This window comes from Canis lupus, chromosome 21 (genome assembly GCF_048164855.1).
Source record: "Canis lupus baileyi chromosome 21, mCanLup2.hap1, whole genome shotgun sequence".
Classification (NCBI taxonomy): Eukaryota; Metazoa; Chordata; class Mammalia; order Carnivora; family Canidae; genus Canis; species Canis lupus.
The window spans coordinates 22,357,575-22,380,683 of NC_132858.1; the positions used below are offsets into that span (position 1 = coordinate 22,357,575).

A 23,109-nucleotide genomic window follows, 5' to 3' on the forward strand; every position below is an offset into this window, starting at 1 on the left:
CACTTGCTGACATTTTATTTTCGGAAAGGCATCATTCATTCCAGTCTGTCACACAGATTACATGATCAAAGGGTTGAAAAAAATGTTAATCCTGAAATGCTGCCCTCATCTGCGGAAGTCAAGCTCTGCCGTTAAATACAGCCAAGATTGTAAGAATACACGTGTCCTTAAGTCTACTGGATCTTGAGAATCACTCAGAAACACCCACAAGACAAAGGCAAAACTCTGCCCTCCTGAAAAGGTGTGTCACTTTTTAGGAAACCGGGAGAGCTTTCAAATGCCGTGACATTTGTGATAGGCCGGGTGTCGGCAGGTAAAACACCCCTGTTGCTGTTCATGAGGACATGTGGAGGTGCTAAATCGCAACCCCAGAGGCTCCTCCCTCTGTGTTCACACAGTATACGTACATATATGAGGAGACTGGCTACCAGGATTATTTAAAATAAGCACACTTAATCCTGCAAGTCATTTTTTTTTTTTTTTTTTCTGCAAGTCATTTTTAACAAAGAACGTCACGTTCAGTCTTTAACTGTGTGACAAAGCCAAGATATCCCGCCAATCTAATGAAAAAGTTGGGGGGACAGTTTTAACACATCATTAACATATGCCATTAAGTTTTTCTAGTGAAGACAGCAAGGCCCATTCACAATTGAGGGACAGAGGAGAACTCCGATTTTAGCCACTGCTACCCCTCGGAAGACAGACCTGGCTGGGGTTTCCACACTCCTCTCCTTCCCTGCCAGACCCTGCTAGTTGAGAATACAAAGATCATTCCGATCGCTTTGCATTGAGAATCTCACTGCCCCTGACTGACAGCCCCTATGTGGAGAGATCTGTTGTGCCTGCTGGGCGGCCACAAAGGGAGAGGATGAAAGCATTCCCTGTGAGAGGCTGTTGAAAAGAATCCCCTGCCTCAGCACCCCCAAAAGCACTGATCATAGTCTAAGGAATTGGAAGGGAAGTAACAAGTAACTGGGGCGTGCAGAGAATCTAATGTACTCGAGCTGTCACTGCAAAGCTGGTCTTGCAAAAAGCAGAGGGAGGAGCATGTAACCTAGCTCAAATCACACATGCTACACTCTTAAATTTTTTCCCTCCAATGGGTCTTTGCTGCAGACAGGATTTGTCTTCAAAATCTCTCAGTCTCTCTCTTAATCAAGTTGCTCAAGCTAGTTTGTCTTTCCCAACAGGATCCAGGTGAAAAATAGCCTTTAGAATGCAGCAGCAAAGGAAATAAGGAATATACAGAAACGGAAAGTTTAGGAGAAGGCCTCCTGGTGTTGATTTAGAGATACAGGGTCCAGGCTACCGCCAGCAATGGGGTCACCAGCAGAGCCGTCTTCCTGGAGGCACTCATGCCCGCACTTCCATTACACAGGTCCTTCTGGCAGCAATAGTACTCTAGCTTCTTAATTTGGAAAGAGTTTGAAATGTACTGGTAATTGCAATCTTTCTGCCTCCAACACTGGTAGTGATATCTTAGGGGATCTGTGAACAGAAACACACACAGAAAGGTAAGTTAGCAAGTGCGGAATGACCTATCCCAGCCTGTGAGCTCTCAATTCTACTTCTTAGAACTCAGCTACTTATGGAAGTAGAGACACCTGGGCAAGAACATGTATCCTGGTTGGGCTGTAAAAGGGAACGATTAAGCAAATGATGATGATACAACTCGAGAGAGAACTTTTCCATAAAACCAAAGTGTCAGCCCAGAGAGTGGTGCGTGGTGCAATAGCCAATCCTCCTGATGTTTTAGAGGTTTGCTGATATTTTTAACAATCCAACAATCCTACTTCTAGAATTTACTCTATGAAGCTACTTGTGGAAAAGGTTAAGATAGATGCTCAAGAGTGGTCACTGTATCACCACACCATCTGTAATAGCAAGAAAACTAAAAGACAAAAATCAGTCCATTACTAAAAAAAATGTGAAGAAATTAGGGTAGAGTTCCATACAACAGAATTCCAGGTAGATAAGGACGGGCACAGGCCTGTATGTGTTGAACTGGAGTCTGAGTTTTAAAAAAATGTAGAAGAATGGATAAATTGGGACTCCAACAAAATTAAAGACTTTGTGCATCAACGGGCACTATAGAATATAAAAAGACAACCCACAAAAAGGGAGAAAATGTTATCTGATGAGTTTAGTGTCCAGAATATATAAAACATCCTTACAACACAATAAATATACAAACAACTCAAAACACGTGCAAAGGATGCAGGTATTTCCTCAAAAAAAAAGATACACGAAGGGCCAATCAGCACATAAAAAGAGGTTCAATATCATTAGTCATTAGGAAAATACAAATCAAAACCACGCTGAGCTTCCGTCACACCCAGTAGGAGGGCTATAACCAAGAAACTGGAAAGAACAAGTGATAACAAGGATGTGGAGAAACTGGAAGCCTCATACACCATCGGTGGGAAGGTAAAATGGTGCTGATGCTCTGGAAAAGTCTGGCAATTAATCAAAAAGTTAAAAATCTGTAAAAGACTTACAAATACCATATGAGCCAGTAATTCCACTGCTGGATATTTACCCAAAGAAAATGAAAACACTTATTCGACAAGATATATATGCACCCTATTCGTAGCAGCATTATTAATAATAACCAAGATATGGAAGCAGCCCGAGTGTCCATTGATAGAAGAATGAACAAAGAAGATGTGGTGTGTTTACACACACACACACACACAAACACACATGCAGTAGAATGTTACATGGATGGACCTAGAGGGTACTATGCTTAGTGAAATAAGGCTGAGAAAGGCAAATACTGTATGATTCCACTCATGAGTGGGATCTAGAAAAGAAACAAATGAATAAGCAAATAAAAAGCAGAATCAGACCTATAAGTACAGAGGATAAACCGAGGTTGCCAGAAGGGGTGAAGGGGAGAGGGAGATGCAGGCCGCCAGTTATGAAATGAGTAAGTCACAGGAATAAAAGGTATAGTATAGGGAATGCAGTCTACGCTACTAACAGCAGTATGGTGGGAACATGTGTGAACACAATACCATGTACACACCTGCCAAATCACTAAGTTATACACCTGAAACTACTGTAATACTGTCTGCCAACTACACTAAAAAAAAAAAAAGTGACCTAGCAATTCCACTTCTAGATATATTTCTTCCTCTTATTTCTAGCTCTATCTCTATACCCAGAAGAATTGAGAACTACATCCACACAAAAGCTTGTACATGAATGTTCACAGCAGCAGCATCCAAAACAGCCACAAAGTGGAAACCTAGATGTCCCTTAACTGGTGAATGGAGGGGCAGCCTGGGTGGCTCAGTGGTTTAGCACCACTTTTGGCCCAGGGTGAGATCCTGGAGACCTGGGATCGAGCCCCACATCGGGCTCTCTGCATGGAGCCTGCTTCTCCCCCTGCCTGTGTCTCTGTGTCTCTACCTCTCTCTCTCTCTCTCTCTCATGAATAAATAAATAAAATCTTAAAAAAAAAAACAAACAAACAACAACAACTGGTGAATGGATAAACAGAATGTGGTCTCTCCATACAATGGAGTATTATTCAACCACAAAAAGGAATGGAAGTACTCAGATATGCCAGGACATGGGTCAGCCTTAAAAGTCATTCTGCTCGGTGGAAGAAGCCAGTCATAGAGGCCACGCACGCTGTATGAGTCAGTTCATAGTCAATATCCAGAAGAGGCGAATCCATGGAGACTGCAAGTAGATTAGTCACTGCCCAGGTATGTGGAGGGGAGGAGTGAGGAGGAGTGACTACTGATGGCTATGGGGGGTCTTTTACGAGGATAAAAATACTCTGGAGTTATGATAGTGGCACAGCCTTGTGCATACACTAAAAGCCACTATATTGTACATTTTAAAGTGTAAATTTTCTGGTATGTGAATTTTATCTCAATAGATTTTTATCCTCGTCTTTTACGAGGATAAAAATACTCTGGAGTTATGATAGTGGCACAGCCTTGTGCATACACTAAAAGCCACTATATTGTACATTTTAAAGTGTAAATTTTCTGGTATGTGAATTTTATCTCAATAGAATAGAGGCAGAACAGTAGGCTGAATGGGAGCATGTGTGTAAAGAAGTGTATGTACAGGGGATAAATGCATTGATTTTCTCTGGAAAAATTCCCAAAGGCATTTAACCATGTTACCTTCACAGAAGACTATCCTTCATTTATACATTTCTGTATGGATTGAGTTTTGTTTTTTTTTAAGTCATTGGATGGATTTACTTCTTTATTTTTTTTGGATCTACTTTAAAAATATTTTAAACTTCATTTAAAAGTCATTTGACTACTCGGGAATACAGGAAGTTTCCAAAACAACATGCTATTACGGTCCCAATTTTGCAAAGAGAAAAATCAAGGCCCCAAATACCTACACCAAGTATCTTATTATGGTTTTTTAATATTTCAGGAAAATTATGTTAAGGGAAAAGCAATGTGCTGATTGAGAGGAATTATGGTGGATTTTCCTCTCCAAAAATAACTATGTGCCAAGACTGTGTGCTAGTTGCTGGAGACATATCGACAGAGAAGGTAGGGTCCTGGCCCTGGCATCACTTCCTTATCTTCTCTGCTGGAAGGAAAAAAAAAAAAAAAACCAACAACCAACCAACCATACCGATGCCCATTTCCTTATTAGAGGGCTTGTTGTAACTAACTTATCTTCATTTACAGCTGGGAACAAAGCTACATTTATAACTGCAGATATAACCATCTCATCCTCCCCCTTGAGGGGATGAAGTGTTGGGGATGCACTTTAATGAAGTTTGGTCAAGTGGCAAAGGCCACACAGTGTTTGTAGTGGGTCTACTTTCTTGGATCATAGGTATTCAAGTGGATGTTTCTAATACTGAACTAGAGGAGGCTGTTGAATAGGACAAGTTACTGCAGCAATCCTAATCAGGAATTGGAACTGGAAAAACACTAAAGTTACTGGAATTTTAACTAGGGGAGCCTCACAGCCTAGGGAGAGCAGATAGTAATTTATTAATCATTTACTCTGTGTCCTGCAGGGAGTCAAGCACTCTCCTTCAATTATCCTATTTGCATAACAATCTATGATGGTGAGCTTCTCACCAAGCCACTAACAGAATCACCCAAATAAAGTGGATTATCAGAGTCACTGGAATGTTAGCGTTTCTCTCTCTGCTTGGCACATCATCCCTGATCTCTTTGAAGGTTTACTTTGAGTCTAACTTCACGAAGCACCAGCCCCTGATTGTCCTTGGCATTGCTAAGTGTGCCTCCTATTCAGAAGGTCATTATGGCAATGATCACATGGTACTGCCACCAGAGGCTTACGCCAGGGTCTACGTACATGGCTTCTAGTTCTGGGACTGGCCAGGACGCCAATAAATAGTGTCTGAATTAACACCCAACACCTGCCTCTCTTCTAGACTCCATCTGTACAGCATCCACATACCCATTTTCTCCTCTACATGTCCCACAGACTCTAGGAGATAAATATTCCTATTTTACAGCTGCTGGCGGTGGGGGGAATGTGGCTAGAAGAGCTGAATGATTTTTCCAATGGATTACTTGACCTTTGACTCCTGTTTATGACAGTGTGCCTTGCCTCTCCCAGGAGATGATGATCTGAGCTGGAGGGGGATTTAGGTGCTCTGGTAGTGTCTGTCCTGCTGTAAGGTCAGAATTTCTCTATTTCAAGAACAGCTGTAATCACATGTCAAGCTGGAGTTGTGGGACTTAAGTTCATAAGAAAAATATTTAGGATTCAAATGATCCTTTAAAAAAATAGATTTTTTTCTTTAGAGGAGTTTGAGATTCACAGCGAAATTGAGCAGAAAGTTGAGAGTCCTCATTTGGACCTGGCCCCCCAATCCCTACCCTGAGGAATCTGTTATTAGCCTCTCCTCCCCCACCAGAGTGGTACATTCATTACAATTGCTGAACCGACATGGATTCACCATCACCATCAAAGTCTATGATTTACATTGGGTTCGCTCTGGGTGTTATATGGGGTTTGACAAATGCAAGACATATACCCACCAATATTGTACACGACATAGTTTTATTGCTCTAAAACCCTGTGCTCCACCTTTTTATCCCTCCCTCCCTCCTGCTAACCCCCTGCCAACCACTGACCTCTTTAATGGTCTCCTTAGTTTTGCCTTTCCCAAAATGTTCTATGATTAGAATGACACATTATGTAGCCTTTTCAGGTTGGCTTGTTTCACTTAGTAATATGTGTTTAAATTTCCTTCATGTCTTTTCATGGCTTGAGAGTTCATTTCTTTTTAGTCCCTTGTCTGGATACACTGCAATGTTCAGTTTATTCATCCACTTACTGACGGACATCTTGGTTGCTTCCAAATTTTGGCAACTATGAATAAGGCTGGCACAAACATCTGTGTGCAGGTTTTTGTGTGGACATATGTTTTCAGTCCCTTTGGGTAACTATTCAGTGACTGCTGAATCATATGGTGGGAGTATTTTTAGCTTATTAAGAAATGGCCAAGGGGCAGCCCAGGTGGTTCAGCGGTTTAGCACCACCTTCAGCCCAGGTCGTGATCCTGGCCTGGATCTCCCTGCTTCTCCCTCTGCCTGTGTCTCTGCCTCTCTCTCTCTCTGTGCCTCTCATGAATAAATAAAATCTTAAAAAAAAAAAAAAAAAGAAAAAGAAAAAGAAAAAAAGAAACAGCCAAGTCATACCATTTTGCATTCCCATGAGCAATTCTTGTCAGCATTTGGTGTTGCCAGCATTTTGGATTTTGGCCACTCTTTAAAGGTGTGTCTTGTTATTTATATGAACTACTTTTAAAAGCTGAACAATTCATTTTAGGATGAGTAAGTTTTGGGTATCTAATCTATAGCATGGGGAGTATAGTTACTAATACTGTGTATGATATACTTGAAATTTGTTAAGGAAGTAGATCTTAGTGATCTCATCACACACAAAAAGGGCAACTTCGTGATGGGTTGTATGTCTTAATTAGGCCACTGTGGCAATCATTTTCCAATGTATGTAAGTATCAAATCACACCATACATCTCAAGTATACCCAATTTTTATCTGTCAATTATACTTCAATAAAGTTGGAACATTTTTGTAATACAAGTTTAACAATCAGATAAGAAACAATGGGATTTGAGAGCTGGAAGAAAGATTTTGGCTCTACTCTACTCCCCTTTCTTCTTCACCTTTACCGTCTAACACATTTCATAAATTAAAAAAAAAAAAAAAAGGCAGAAAGAACTTACTGAAGGCAGAAAAGAGATTGGAGTTCAGAGCTCCTAACTGCTAATCTAATTCTTACTCTACACAGAATATCGCCTTTATTCTCTCATTTGCAAATTATACTTTTTGTAGTGGGGAGGGGGTGTCCCTGAGACACAGATGATCAAGGTTAACTTGATGTATGTGCTCACACGTAACTAGTCTTCAGATATTTGTAGAATGAATGTCTATGTTCTCTACAGGGGCCTTATTGTGCTTTCTACATCAACAAAGAATGCCTGTGGTCCTCCGCATGCAGGCAGAGGATCTATCCCCTCTACAGTCAAAGACCTCGCACGTAGGGCTTGTAATTTTATCCACATTCCAGGAATTTACATCAAAATTATCAGATAGTCCAGCCTGACAGGATAATTCTGATGTGTCCCTACTTATTGAGGGGTTTCTCCTTTCTTGGGGAGATTAATCTTCTCTTCTTTTCTATCAGGTTTTCCTGAACCTGTGGGTCTCCTGCGTCTTTTAGGATTTTACCTGACATGTTCAGCATTTCTTGATGATGCCACTGGAAAGACTTTGTGTTAGAAGGTAGAAGAATAAAATAACCTTGAAGGGTGTTTTTCTTTTTATTTCTTAGATGGTAGCTATTACTTGTTGAATATATGTCTAATGAGAATGAGCATAGCACACATTTTTTTCTCAGGCCCTCATTGTCCCATTACATGGAGCAGACAGGGAAGGGGCAGGCTCTTACCGGCTTTGATGAAAAGACACGCATCAAGATTAATCCCACAACTGATGGTATTATTGCAGATATACTCTGATTCAGGACAGCTGTAGCATGTCAGGCTATGACCTAGAATCAGGAAGAAAGCCTGTCAGTACTTGTAAGACCACCATTGACTTGCCCTCCTGGTGGCAGAAGGGAGCCCACCATCTCCACTGGTATGGGGCAGAGGTCAGCAGTGGACCTGTAGCAGACACATTTTTCCAACCTCAAACTACAGTTCCAGCAGCATATTTTGGACCCTGATACAAGTGCAAAAGAATTTCCATATTTCAAAATCCATGTAATCGTAAAATTGAGAAGTTTCCTCTTACCTTCAACTAGAAATGATTAAAAAAGAAGTGATTAATCTGCAATGTAATGACATATTAAAAGGAAACTATCAAAAATTTTAAAAAAAATTTTAAAAAAGGAAACTATCAAGAGAAAAAACTACCAGAATTCTGGAAATGCCTTCCAGATCACAAATATGCTGTTTGATCACATTTTTGTAGACTGATAATCAGTTATTTGGCAGTACCTATCTGTGTGAAAAGACATTTTCAGAGATGAAATATGTAAAATCTCATAGAAGACTGTCATGGTTAAACCCAGGCCAAGTTTTAGAACCCAAGAGCTGACTTGTAGTTCTAAGACCAATGCCTACATTCATCACTCAGGGAAAGAGAATCTTCCAGAAAGCCAGAAGAAAATGGCGCTGACCTGAGCACCACAGGAGTCAATTAAACATATTATAATATAATCCTCCACCTAGCTGAGGACTCTCCTGATTTGTGAAGATTTTCAGATTAACCTTCAAAATGTCAGTCCAAAAAACACTCTCCCACCCACTTTGTTTGCAGATGACACAGACAGACGTCTGGAGTGAAGTGACTCACCAAGGACACCCCAAGCAGCAGAGCTGGAGTCAGCCCCCATACCCAAGGGCTAGGTTCCCCAAGCCCACTCTCCTCCTCCCTCCCAATGTTATTGATGGTCATGCTTGTATGAGAGGGGAGCCACAATGAGAAGGGACAAAGATGTGATTTTTCTGCATTCCCCTTCCTGTTCCTGATGTGTTCACATACCTCAGAAGGGAGAACCTAAGAGTTGAAAGAGTGTTCTAGCCTGGATACTTGTGAGGGCCATCTGAAAAGGTTGTTCATGGGACTGAATCTTCTCCTGGCTACAACCAGAGCTCATCTGGTTTCTTTTTTTTTTTGTTAATATTTTATTTATTTATTAATGAGAGACACACAGAGAGAGAGAGAGAGGCAGAGACACTGGTAGAGGGAGAAGCAGGCTCCATGCAGGGACCCCGATGTGGGACTCGATCTTGCGACTCCAGGACCATGCCCTGAGTGTGAAGGCACGTGCTCAATCGCTGAGCCACCCGGGCTTCCCTCATCTGGCTTGTTGACACACGTTTAAATGGAGGAACCAAAGCTCACACTTGGAACATCTGTGGGGCAGAAATATTCATAGCTAACAGGTTCATTCACCATGCAGATATCCTGTGCGCCTACATGCTAAGCTCTTGATCTTTCCAGAAGTGCTACGAGAGGTAGGCTCAGAGATCTCCAGCTCCATTTTTGAAGAGAAAACTAGGACTAAAATGTTAACCAACTTGCCTAAAGTCACACGGTGCAGAGTGAGAGCTGGGACTCAGGCCCAGACCATCAGTTCTGAAACCTGAGCCTGGTTTAACCATGATGTTTTTCTAACTGTCCAGAGCACGAAAGAGAAGGAAAGAACACAGACTGGGGGGATTCGACTCTGGGCTAATGAAGGTGCGAGTGTGGGGCAGAGGAAGGCTCCCTGCATGTTCCTCAGGGCCTAGGCAGCCACCAAGGAAGCCTCTCCCACGTGTGTGTGCGGGCTCCATACCCTGCGTCTCTGTGGAAGTGCCTGAGGGCAGCGGGGACCTGTCACAGAACAGCTGACGGCCCCAAGCCCAAGTTTGCTCCAGAAATAGCTGTGGCATATCTGGGCTATTCCAATCACAGGAAATACACCAGACACAAGGACAGAGATGATCCCACAGTGTTGTCACAGTGGGGAGCCACATCACCACCGACCCCTGGCTGGAATTAACAGAGGTGGGGAGGGAGGGTCATGACTGCTCTTTTTTCTCAGAAAGGGAGAACGTATCCAAATGTGTCCTTGAACTAGTTCCTTCTCTGCTTTGGTTCCCTCAACTGTAAAGCGGGAATAACAACAATGATCCCTCGTGGGGTGACTGGAAGGGTTAAGGGAGACACAGGGCTTGCCACGGTCTCTAGGAAAGAATTCAATATATGGGAGCTGCTAAAGCTAATAATATATATGAGACACGCTCTGCACAGAAGGAATCTCTTCACTGTTCTTTGCATTGCTGCTTCCCTTTTTGCCTTTTTTTTAAAATTTTTATTTATTTATGATAGTCACACACACACAGAGAGAGAGAGAGAGGCAGAGACATAGGCAGAGGGAGAAGCAGGCTCCATGCACTGGGAGCCCAACATGGGATTCGATCCTGGGTCTCCAGGATCGCGCCCTGGGCCAAAGGCAGCGCTAAACCACTGCGCCACCCAGGGATCCCCTTTCTGCCTTTTTCCCACTTAAAAAAAAATCCTGAAAAGCTGGCAGTACTAACAGGACACAGGCAGAAAATAACATTTGATCCTTATCATGAAGCAAAGCAAGTAACACAGGTGGTTTTTTTTTTTTTTTTTTTTTTGGATTTATTTATTTATTTGAGAGAGAGAAAGCGAGACAGAGCAAGCAGGGCAGGGGGAGAGGAGAGACAGAGGGAGAGGGAAAAGCAGACGCCCTGCTGTGTGTGGAGCCCGATGCAGGGCTTGATCCCATGACCCTGAGATCGTGGTCTGAGATCATGACCTGAGCCGAAATCGAGTTGTATGTCTAACCGACTGAGCCACTGAGGCGCCCCAGGTTCAGAGGTGTTTTGCGGTTACAGAATTAAGACTCAGGAACACACAAAGACTTCCAGGAGCTGCGGAAGGGTGCCTGGGGAGGAAGTTAAGAGCAGACACTCTGGTGCCAGTCCACGTGGGCTCAAATTCTGTATGATATTTTACAAATTATTTCCTCTTTGGACCTTAGTCAAGTCATTTATAAAATGATGGCAAAAACAGCACCTACTCCATAGGGTTGACGTGAGGATTCAGGAAGCGATGCGGATAAAATGCTAAGAATAGCAGTTGGTGTGTGAATGCCGTGAGCCAGCTGCTGCTGCTCCTCCTATGATCTTCACCATCATCACTGTCACACAGATGCCCCCTGTGTCACAGCACTCTAAAGATGGTCCCCACTAGGGTCCCCAACAGCTTGTGAGAGAGGGGAAACTCCAGCTGCTACATGGACCTCCTGCCCTGCTCCCCCCAAACAGCTGCTCTGCTGCCCAGGATGGGCTGTAACTCAGGAAGGTGCTCCAAGGAGAGCAAGGCTGTAACGTAGAAGGAGCGGTCACACGGCCCAGGACCTCTAACACTGGAAGGCAAAAGAAGCAAAGCCAGGCCCCAGGCCAGTGGCATCAGCTCACTCCCCTGAGGCCTAAGAAAAAAGGAAGCTTACGATGGAAGTGACCGAGATGGTCCGGATCCATGTCCCCTCGGGCCACTCACCTGAATGGCAGAGGGCAGCCAGGATGAGCAGAAGCACCGGCAGGATGAATCCTCCTTTGCTTCCCATTGTGATTGTCCACAGAATCTGGAAGGAAGGGACACAGAGGGTTGTCATGCACCAAGCAAAGGACTGGTTATGTCAGAAGCCAACAGCTGGAAGGCCTGGAGCCTTCAGGTAACATGGGGAAGGAGTCAGCAGACCAAGAAAAAAACCAAGGTGCTCTCCTGGCCCCCACACCTCAGGTTACTGAAGAAATGCTCCCCGTCCTATTGAGAGAGGCAGCTGCAGGGAGTCAACGCACACCAGGCTGGGCAGTACCTGCGCTCCGCCCCAGCTCTCACCTGGCCACAGCGGTTGGCTCTGAATAAGCCTCAGTCCCTCTAAGCAGCGGTGGTGGCACTGTCTTCCCTATAAGGGGAGTTCCCTGCCCCAAGCTGCTGGCTGAGCAGGGGCGGGGTGGGGGGGCAGCAGGGGCCACCTCTCCAGGCCATGCCACTAAGTGTGTCAGACCAAAGGGGTGACCCTGGAAGGCACCAGCATCCTTTCTGCAGCAGAGCAGGAGGCAAGGGTTTAGTGTGCACAGAAGCTCTGGCTCCCCACCTGTGCAATGGAGCCACCACCTTGTCCACCTCTTCCCCTCAGGGGAAGTAGAGAGGGTATGCACCAAGGTAGCTTTGATGACTAGTCCCATCACATTAATGCCCACCTGTGTGGCGGGGAGCCTCAGGGGAGGAAAGGGGAGGGCTGAAATGCCTCAGATCCTCCTCTTACCTGACAAGGAAGCCACAACACAGAGGAGTTTCTGGCTGTCTATGTCTGAACCATGAGTTGCAGACCTAAGAGGTCTCCCAATCCCGCCCCTACTTCCCTGGCCCCATCCTGAAACAGGAGATGGGGCACCTCTAAACCATGGTGCTCCATGCTCTACTCTTCTCAGCCCCACAGGCCAGGACTTCCGCCTGGCAGACAGACGGGGCTCTGGGTGGGTGAGCCCCACCGTCCTCTAAGTTAGGAATGTCATTCCTACACCTCTGGAGGTCATCTGCTGCTCAGAAACTGGCTGAAAAAGGTCAGGGAGGAGTTGAGAAGCAGAAAGAATAGGCTCTGGCACCAAGTAAGTCATGCCCAGGTGAAAGAGACAGGTTGCTTTCTGATGTGTGGGGAACCAGGAAGAAAATCAAACAAGGCCTGGCCTTTTTTTTTTTTTAAAGATTTGTTTATTTATGAGAGGCCCAGAGGGAGACAGAGACCCAGGCAGAGGGAGAAGCAGGCTCCTCACGGGAAACCTGATGCGGGACTCGATCCCAGGACCCCGGGATCATGACCTGAGCCAGAGGCAGACGCTCAACCACTGAGCCACCCAGGCACCCCAGGCCTGGCCTTTCTTTATGAGTAACTTTCACTCCCCTCTGGGGTCACCCTGGCCATGCTGACCCTCCAGGGGGTCGCTGGCCACAGTGAGGAAGTGAGATGTGTGCCCAAGGGCAGTGGTTAAGAGGTCAGATGCTGGAGTGGCAGAGGCCTGGACATAAGGGCTGGCCCTGTCATTGCCACCAAGGCTCCATTACACCTCATCTGTAATAGGGGCAGGTGTATGGCGCTTCCCAACACTGTAAGGATTCAGCAGATAAAACAAGCTGAACAAATACGTGCTTACGACACAGCCAAGTACAATAAGTGGAGGATGTTACCAAGCCCGACCACACACAGAGCTCTTGTCCTAACTCAGACAGGCATGTCTACTACACTTCTGTTCCGAGTTATCTGAGGATCCGTGGATCTTCCTTCCTGGCCCCTGACCCTGAGAGGTAGAGGACCTTGAGGTCTCTGTACCCTGATCCTTGAGGAAGAGGCCTCAGCGCCTCCTGCTGGCACCCAGACTGCCCTGTAATGCCCTCCGCCTGGAGCCAGATGAGTGACAAGAAAGAGCCCCCACCTACTCTCCCCTTGGGGTGAACAACCCAGGCCTCAGCACCCTGCCAGTTTTTCCCCTGGCTTCTCCAGCTCTGCAGTTTCCCGGTAGACAGAATGGGCTCAAGTCAGACAGGGCTCAGGTCTGTAAAGAACAGCTGCCTGCGAGTAGACAGGGAGAGGAAGGTTTTAATCTGAGGTCCCCCACAGGGGACAGGAGCTCTGAGATAAGACTGGCTGCGACATCAAGAGTCCCCAATGGATGGGGCAGGAGGGAGCATCTGAACAGTCCTTCACATAAATGACAGCACCACGACAAACAGGGTGCCACACACAGAAGGGTTCCAGGGGTTCCGGGACAAAGTGCCTTAGAAAGTACCTGCCCACCAAGAAAGGCTCATGTCTTAACAAAAGCAGAGAAGCAGCAATGACCCGGGGAAGGGACAGGCTCTCTGGTCTGGTCTAGGGCGCTCCAACAGGCCGTGGACACTTCTGGCTCTGCCCCTTCCGTGCTGGTGAGTTAACTCAGTCCTGGGCTTCATTCTTCATTCAGCCAATTATGGGGATAATTACACATACGCGTGGTGCAATGCCTGGTGCTCAAGAAGGCGCCCAAAAAGCCATAGCCACTATAGTACAACTGACATCACAAGGTGATCGGAAGGAAGAAACTGGGTAGGGAGGTGGTTTGGGGGGTTGGGGGGGCAGGGGTCGGGAGGGTGGACAGAAAGGAGCTTTAGGTGAGGAAGCCAGACAAACACCCTGGAATGGATGAGCCAGGGACATCTCGGGCCCCAAACATAAAGCAACCCCCAGCTTTTTGGGCTGGAGGGGGAGTGTCAAGTCGGTTCCAACACCCCACATGGCTGGCTGGTGGTTACAGCAGCTGCTTCCATGCCATGGCTGCAGGAGGGCAAAGATCACAGGGAGGAAGTGGCCAGTGTGCGGATGACAAGGTTGAGTGGTTCAAATTGAAATAAGACTAGGGGGCAGCCCCGGTGGCTCAGCGGTTTAGAGCTGCCTTCAGCCCAGGGGTGATCCTGGAGACCCCGGATCGAGTCCCTCGACGGGCTCCCTGCATGGGGCCTGCTTCTCCCTCTGCCTGTGTCTCTGCCTCTCTTTCTCCGTGTCTCTCATAAATAAATAAACAAAATCTTAAAAAAAAAAAAAAAAAGAAAGAAAGAAGACTAAGTCTTCACGAACCACTACTAAGAATATAAATTTCCGGGGATCCCTGGGTGGCTCAGCGGTTTTGCGCCTGCCTTTGGCCCAGGGCGCGATCCTGGAGTCCCGGGATCGAGTCCCACGTCAGGCTCCTGGTATGGAGCCTGCTTCTCCCTCTGCCTGTGTCTCTGCCTCTCTCTCTCTCTCTCGCTCTCTATGTCTATCATAAATAAATAAAAATAAATTAAAAAAAAAGAATATAAATTTCCAAGGGCAAAATGTTATTACGGAGTGGGGGGCAAGGGAGGATAGAAGACACCTCATGTTCTAAAGCTATTTTATCGATGCCCCCCCAAATGCTGACAGTAGCTAATGCTAAGCAGGATTATTTATGATTTCTTACTTCTCTTCCTGACTCTACTTTTTTTTATCATACTTTCTTCAACTATTCTATAATGGACCAGGTTTTACTTTCATAATTAGAAATACTGGGCAAATCTACACGTAACTAATGTTTCCATTTGGTAGGCATATGTCACCTATCTTTTGGCAAATTTTTCTCTGAATGAAAACACAAACAAATTGAACCTCATGATTTCAAACTCTTCCATCTAAAACATCCTCCAGTTTAGACTTCAGAACCATGCCCCTAATCAAGCATACATTGGATAGGACATGAAGCAGAAATGCTGCCATGACTTTTCCAGTCCACCCAAACCAAACGTTTCCATGCAAGCTGCACCCAGAGGGCCTCAACACTCTCTTTTCTAAATACGCTAACTCATTTAAACAGTAAACAGTGAATTTAATTATTGGAAACAGACCAAAGTCCTGCTGAATGAGGTCCACAGAAGAAAGACGGGTGAGCCTACTCAAAACACCATTTTGGAGTTGCAAAACACACTTGAAGCCAGCCTTAGGAGGTTCAGATTGGTATTCCCGGGAGGTTCTGACCTTGACTCTGAAGTGGATTCCTTCAGGGGTGCTCCAAAGAGGCTTTTCATTGCAGCATGAAGTAAACACTCAAGGACACAGAAGCATTGTTTAAAACAGTAAAAATCTGGCAACATAGGTGGCTAGACGTAAATTAGCATATAATTCCATGATGCAGAAGTGTACCTCATGAGGTGTGCTAGATAGGAAAGGCTGGTCACAATGTTTTAAGGAAAAAGCCAGTCTGAAAATAGCTAAAATCTCATAACTTTTTCCTAAAAGTACAATGCTTGGAATACCATATTAACTTTTTTGAACATTTCTGGAACTCGTGGCAAACAGGATCGTATAATTATGGTAGCTTATTCATGCTTAAATATATTTTCTTAACAATAAACATTTTTATAGAAAAAGCTCTCAACATGAGAGCAGGATATTTTAATGTACTTACGAACCATTTCACTTGTAGCTTCTTTTTCTTTCTTTTAAAGATTTTTTATTCATGAGAGACACAGGCAGAAGGAGAAGCAGGCTCCCCCACAGGGAGCCTGATGCAGGACTCGATCCCAGGGCCCAGAGATCACGACCTGAGCCAAAGGCAGACGTTCAACCACCGAGCCACCCAGGCGTCCCTTTTTATTTTTCTATTACCAAACCTGATTGGGTAATAAAACATAAAGGTGGTATAAACCACCTTTCAAAATCGGCTTCTTTGAGGTAAAAAAAAGTGTTTTGTGTACATACACCCTCCTATGTCTGTCTGATAGCAATGATTTTAGTTATACTCTGTTTTTGTAAGATAGGAGGCTTGGGCAATTTTCTAGCAGTCCTGAGAGATCTAATATACTAATCCCCCGTTGCTGCCAACTTCTACAAATTTAAGACAGTGAATGCCTTTACTTCCATTCCTCTCTTGTGAAGGGGTAATAATGATCTTATACAATGATAAAATATAATAAGACTCAAGGGGTTTATAGCCCCATATGGATGAAAACATAGCAGGTAAAGGAACAACGAAGCAGATAAATGCACAGCAACCTGTGCATTCACCTATTCATTTGCATCCCCCCAAGACATATGAGGATGCTAAAACATTGCAAGCCAATTTACAAACACAGGCATTCCCCATCAAGTTCTTGAAAATGTTTTGGGTAGCAAATTTATGGATAGTGTGAGCCAGTATTCCATTTCCCATCCCCCATATTCCATTATTTTAAAAGGAAAACAAAGACCATCCATCCAAAAAACCCAACCAGCCCTTCCAAGTATCTGTCTATCTAAACAATCCACAGGAATTTAAACACGAAGCATTTAACACCAACTGTTTGATGACATAACTGAAGCAGACAAAAGGAATTCCCTGGTGGGTCTCTTTCCTACCGTGAAGTAGGTTCAGTCTCAACACCTACACCCCATTCATCCCACAACAGTCATGCAGGAGCCTGCCGTGAGCAGCTGTTGTGCCAGGCGCTGCGTTACAATTAACTATGGAACCAGGCAAAGCCCTCGCTCTTCCAATCTAGCGGAGGTGGATGCCAGCTAGTGCGAAAGACGAGGAAGAAAATAAAATAAAGGAACAGCACTGGTTCTGAAACCCGAGTGGCACAAGAATCATCTGGAGGGTGGTTCAGCACAGATGCGGAGCCCCATCCCTAGGAGTTCTGAGTCTCCGGTGTTTCTAACCAGGCACATACTGGGAAGCACTGGGTTAGTGACTGACCTGGGACAAGGGTGACATTACTTTAGATAGGGTTGGAAGAGTGTCTAACAATGCTAAGAGAGAAGCTGTCAGTTCTGATTAAATAAAGCCTTCTTCTTTTAAGGGCCCACGAGATTACACTGGATCTGATGTCACCGAATGCCTGCCATAAGCACACACTTATTTCTTTCAGTGAGCAAAAATTATGGCCAGTTGCTATGTTGCTGCTTGACGTGGTAACTGCATTTAATCCTCACACAATGTTGTAAAGTAAATTTAATGTCTGCCTCTGTTTACAAAAGGTGGGAGCTGACGGTTGAGGAAGGGAACGAACTTGGGCAACACTGATAAAGTAGGATAAATAACGCCTCTCTCCCCCAGAGAGGTCCGTGTCCTAATTCGGGGCACCTGTGAATACCGGCACCCTTAGCGACTTTGTTTTGTTTTTTTTTTCCCTTAGCGACTTTGTAAATAAGATTAAGGCTGCAGATGGTTCTAGATTATCCAGCATCACGTGGGTGATTACAATAAAAAGGATGAGGAAGGCAGTAGGGTCTGTCGGATGTGAAAGTAGAAGCAAGAGGGGACCTGGCTGGCTCAGTTGGTGGTGCGTGCAACTCTTAGGGTTGTAAGTTCAAGCCCCAAGTTGGGCGTAGAGATTACTTAAAAATAAAATCTTGAAAAAAAAAAAAAAAAAAATCTTGGCGCACCTGGGTGGCTCAGTGGTTGACCGTCTGCCCTCAGCTCAGGTTGTCATCCTGGGGCCCTGGGATCAAGTCCTACATCGGGCTCCCTGCAGGGACCCTGCTTCTCCCTCTGCCTCTGCCTCTCTCTGTCTCTCTCATGAATAAATAAAATCTTTAAAAAATAATAAAAATAAATAAAATCTTGGGGTGCCTGGGTGGCTCAGTTGGTTAGACATCTGGCTCTTAATTTCGGTTCAGGTCATGATCTCAGGGTTGTGCAATCAAGCCCCACACTGCGCTCATTCTGGACAAGAGGCCTGCTTAAAATTCTCTCTCCTCCCTATGCCTCTCTCCTACTGCTCATGTACTCTCTATCTCTACATACAAAACAAAAACAAAAACCACCTTAAAAAAAAAAAAGAAGAGGCAAGAGATTCAGGGAGGAGGATGAAGCTCTCCTACTACTGCTGAGTTTTGCAGACGGATGAAGTGAGGCCACAGCCGAGGACTATATAGGTGGCCTTTGGAATAGTCCTCAACTGACATGCGGCCAGGAAATACCTCAGTCCTCCAACCACAGGATTGTATTGTGCCAATAACCTGAATGATCAAGGAATGGATTCTCCCAGAAAGCCTCCAGAAAGGAACGCAGCCCCGGTGAGGCCGTGACATACTTCTGACAAACAGAACCATAAGATTAATAAACCGGTGTGAAGCTGCCAAATTTGTGGTAATTTGTCTTCAGTAGCAATAGAAAACTGGTTCATGGTTAGGGCAGCATTTAGACCCAGGTCTGAGCTCTTAACCACAGTTGAACTCTCTGGAGGAGCGACTCCCTGTGATTTTAGCTGCTAAATAAATTAGTGGAGCTGAGGTGACTAGGTAAGAGACTTTTAAACTCAGCGCTGGTTCCAGGAGACTCAGAGACCCATCAGTTTAGTCACCGATCCTAGGAGCCTGAGAGGCAGATGGACTTTGAGGCTAGGAGAGTCCTTTAAAAACTAGAACCCAGCTGTTCTCATTTTATGGGAAAATTGTGGAGGCTCAGGGAATGAAGTTACCTGTCCCAAGGCAACAAGCTGTTGCAGAGCCACACTGGGTGGATCCCGCTTCCATTCACCGGGGCCTGGTAACTCACAAGTGGCGAAACATTACTGTCAGAGACCCGAAGCTTTGCCTCCCTGTCACCGTGGGCACACACAGTGCCTGCTGTGGCCATGCGTGCGGAGATGTCTACAGAGAAATCAGTCACTCAGGTCAGAGAAGTCATTACATCAGAGGGAAGAGACAAACAGAAAATCACCGTCATAATGGACAGCCCCTCCCGGCCACCTGGAGGTCCTGCTGCCAGAGAGATCACCCCAAAACTCTCCAAAGCACATGAATCTGCAGCTTCCCTTACGAGGACCTTCTCTGCCATGTGTTCCAGGGCCCCGAGAGCTAGGGAGCTTTCCAGAGAAGGCCTCAGGAGATAGCCTCCTCCCGGCCCTACCCCTTAAGATTACACATGCACAGAAGCCGATGGTTCAGTGAAGATATCTCACAAAGATCTGGGGCGTAGATAAAAACACGTCTTCCCATTTGGAAAACCTCAAGTGACTCTGGGCGTGTTTTCCTTTGTGGCCACCTGGCGGCTGTTCAAAGAGCTGGCCTCGAATTTTTAATTTGCCTTGTTTCAAGAGCTCATATCTGTGAAAGATGAATTCCATCACACACCTGCTCTCCTCACTCTAAAGTGGATTTTATGTGGGCTTTTATCTTCCAGACCACTCAGCATAATGGGCTATCTTCCTTACACTGAGGTTTCCTGTTCCTGTTTTGAAAATCCAGAAGCACGCAGTTCCAGGCATGGGTTGTCCTCTGTGAGGCAACTCCCTACCTACCTTGAGGTTTTAAACTTCCTCCCAGAGTGAATAACCAGGGTCTGGAAATGTTGCCACCCCACTCCACCCCCTTAGTGAACATTCAGAGCTCTGCGTGCCTTCCTTAGAGATCTGGAAGTAAGATGCCCCCCTGTCCCCCTGCACTGTGGGGAACAGGGACCATCGCCCTGGGGTCACAAGGGTACCGGAAATACTAAGAGCCGCCACTTGCCCTCCGCAGACAGGTGCCAAACTGATTTCCAGGAATTGTTTCCTTTGATCCATATAATACCCTATGAAATAAGGCCTCATATTTTACTGACTCAAAGGTGAGGTTAAATAGGTTGCTCAGATTACCCACCCAGGCAAGATTCAAACCCTGGACCGAGGGGGATCCTAGGGTGGCTCAGCAGTTTGGCGCCTGCCTTCCGCCCAGGGTGTGATCCTGGAGTCCCGGGATGGAATCCTGCATCAGGCTCCCTGCACAGGGCCTGCTTCTCCCTCTGCCTCTGTCCCTGCCTCTCTCTCTCTGTCTCTCATGAATAAATAAAATCTTTAAAAACAAAAACAAAAAAAAACAACAACCCCGGCCTGATGCCCAGGCCCTGGACTACTACGCTGTGCCACCTAAGCTTGGTAGGGAAGTGCCAATTCACCACGGCTCCTCCCGTACACCCACTGCAGATGGATTCCAGAGCCACAGCCACCAGCAGGCTAAGCCAGGCAAGGCAGGCAAAGTGGGAGAAGAAAGAGGGGTTTCCCCGAGCACTGAACCCAAAGCCATCTCTGGGTTAACTCTACTAGTCTGGGGGCACCTGGGGGGCTCAGTGGCTGCGCATCTGCCTTGGGCTCAGGGCGTGACCCCGGGGTCCTGGGATCGAGTCCCGCATCGGGCTCCCCGCAGGGACCCTGCCCGTGTCTCTGCCTCTCTGTGTCTCTCATGAATAAATAAATCGTTAAAAAAAAAACAACACATACACACACACACAAACCTCTACTATGAGGTCTCTCCGCCCACTTCAAAAGCTGTTTATTATCACAAGCTAACCTGCGGAGGCTCTGTCTCTAAAAGCTGTGACACTGACGGGGTGGCCTGTAGAGAAAGAAGGGGAAGCGCTGCAGCCGGGAGGGCTGGGGAGCCGGTCTCCTTGGGCGCCCCCACCCCCGACCTCTCCGGGGAAGTCACCGCCGCGAGGAGCTACCCGGTTTCTGGAGCAATCGGCGGGTCACACGGCCGTGACAGCGAGGAGGGGAGACACCGTCGGCAGGGCCAAGCCTTCCCACGCGCGGCGCCTCCCGCGGGCTTCGAGCACACGCGAGGCCCGAGGTTCGGAGGCCTCCGCCCGGGTGGGTCCCGGGGCCGCTCGGCACCTGCCAGGAGCCGCTTCCCGGCCCCCGAGCGCGTGTGTCGGCGACGGGCAGAAACGGAACAGGTGACCTGGCACCTGTCCGGGGCCCGGGGGGCTGCGTCCCCCTAACTCGGGCACGAGCCGCCGGGACACCTGACCCCGCCCCGCACCCCCGCCCCCGCCCCGTCAGGCTGGACTTCAACTGTCCCCGTTTCGGCCCCGCCCTCCTCCCGATTCCACAGCGTCCGCGTCCGCGCGGGACCGGCCCCCTCCTCCCGGGCGCGCCGTCGCTGCCCCCGTCACAGCTCCGGTTCCCAGCCAGGCGGGCGGGGGGGCTCGGCGCGCGGGACTCGGGGGTGTTTCGGAAAGAGCGCCCTCTTCCCGCCCTTCTCTTTCTGCTAAAGCAAGACAGACTTCTGCCGGGCTCTCGGGGCGCCCCCGGGGCGAGGATGCGGCGGGCCGCGGGCGGCAGCGAGGGGCCTGGGGAGGACGCCCCACCCCGCCCTCCCCGGGGTCTCCCGCCGCCCGGGCCCCGCCGCCGGTGAGCGCGCGCGGGGCCTCCTCGGGCCTTACCTGCCCGCACCCGCGATCCCGCCGCAGACCCTGCGCAGCCTGCGCGCGCGGCCCCGCCCGCCTTTATAGCCTCGGTGGAGCGGGCTCCGCCCCCCCCGCCCGCAGGCCCCGCCCCCGTCGAGGCTCCGCCCCGCCCCCAGGCCCCGCCCCGCCCCAGGCTCCGCCCCCGCCGAGGTTCGGCCGGGACCCGCTGGGCCGCCGCGTGGGAGTCCAAGGTCACCCCAGCCCTCGCGAGGTCTGCGGACCCTTGGCACTGCCCGCGCCTTCCCAGGACCCCCGGCGACGCCCGGGGAGCCCCGGCTGCCACTCCTTGCCGGGGTGACTCAGGCTCCCCGCCCAGGCTTGGAAAAAGACCGTGACCACCAGTAATACATGGAGACCTTTTAAAATCCCCGAAACGGAAAATCTGTAAGTGTCCTCCTCCCATTTGCTACAGGAAACAAAAATATTACACTCTATGACTAATGATTTTCCCTTCGTTTTAAAAAAAATATTAAAATGTTTCAAAAAAACCTTTCTTGTGCCCGTGCCAAGCTCCCACTTGGCCAGGCTATCAGGTTATCCAACCCTGCTGCAGCCTGAGTCTCCTTTTCTTGCATGAGTGCACGAGATACAATTTAAGCAGGGAAATCATATGACAACCGATTATGACATGTGCCTTCTACCATGATGATCCCCTACGTAAATTCTACTTAAAACAGTGAATAAACATATTTCCTTGTTTACGAAACTCTTTCACATACACACGTATTTTCTCATACACATCCTATTAACTGTTCCCTCTTTGGAATTTCTGGACTCTGATGCCACCCTCTCCTAATTTTGCTTCTAGTTTTTTTGACTGACATTTCAGTTTTGAATCTTTTCCACTACCTCTTATAAATCTGAGGTTGTCAGGGTTGGACTGAGACCCTGCTGTGTGCTCCCTGGGAGAGGACCCTGAAGGTGCTTAGTCTTGCCTTGGGGATATGTATGTTTGCAGACAATTTACAAATCTTTATTCTCCATCCCTGACCACTCTTCCTTGATCTTCATATTCATACACAACTGACGGCTGGAAACTGTGTCCTAAAGGCATCTTGAATTCAAAATGCATCCAAATCTCATCTCCAGTATCCAACTGCATTTCCTGCAAATTTTTCTTCATAAATGAAGCCAGAAACCTGGGAATCAAGGTCTCCATGCTGCCTGTGTTAATTCCTGTGTCACCCGTCTCTACCTATCTGCCACATGACTGCTGGAGACCTGGTTGGTTTACCTCTCCGGCCTCATGCTTGACTTTACTTTCCATTTAATTGTCCCCTTTCTCATCATCCCTTCCTGGAATAGAGTATGACTGCAGCTGCCGC

The 23,109-nt window shown here is 47.1% G+C and overlaps 1 protein-coding gene across 1 annotated transcript; it reads right to left on the bottom strand.

The window, feature by feature from the left end:
• Positions 1 to 21,795, bottom strand: CD59 (CD59 molecule (CD59 blood group)). The gene is made up of 5 exons (XM_072791086.1): positions 21,761 to 21,795; positions 20,887 to 20,931; positions 11,583 to 11,667; positions 7,945 to 8,046; positions 1 to 1,488 (listed from the first exon to the last, which is right to left on the bottom strand). Exons 3-5 carry the CDS (start codon positions 11,647 to 11,649, stop codon positions 1,286 to 1,288), a joined length of 372 nt encoding a protein of 123 aa, XP_072647187.1. The 5' UTR covers positions 11,650 to 11,667; positions 20,887 to 20,931; positions 21,761 to 21,795; the 3' UTR covers positions 1 to 1,285.
• Between the last annotated feature and the right edge of the window lie 1,314 nt (positions 21,796 to 23,109).

What these genes read in the sequence shown, in the direction of transcription:
- CD59 (XM_072791086.1), bottom strand. Translation starts at nt 11,649, where the DNA reads ATGGGAAGCAAAGGAGGATTCATCCTGCCGGTGCTTCTGCTCATCCTG. An exon ending in GGCTGCCCTCTGCCATTCAG is followed by an intron (nt 8,047 to 11,582) that starts GTGAGTGGCCCG and finishes TCCTGATTCTAG; the next exon opens with GTCATAGCCTGACATGCTAC. An exon ending in GTGTCTTTTCATCAAAGCCG is followed by an intron (nt 1,489 to 7,944) that starts GTAAGAGCCTGC and finishes TTCTGTTCACAG; the next exon opens with ATCCCCTAAGATATCACTAC.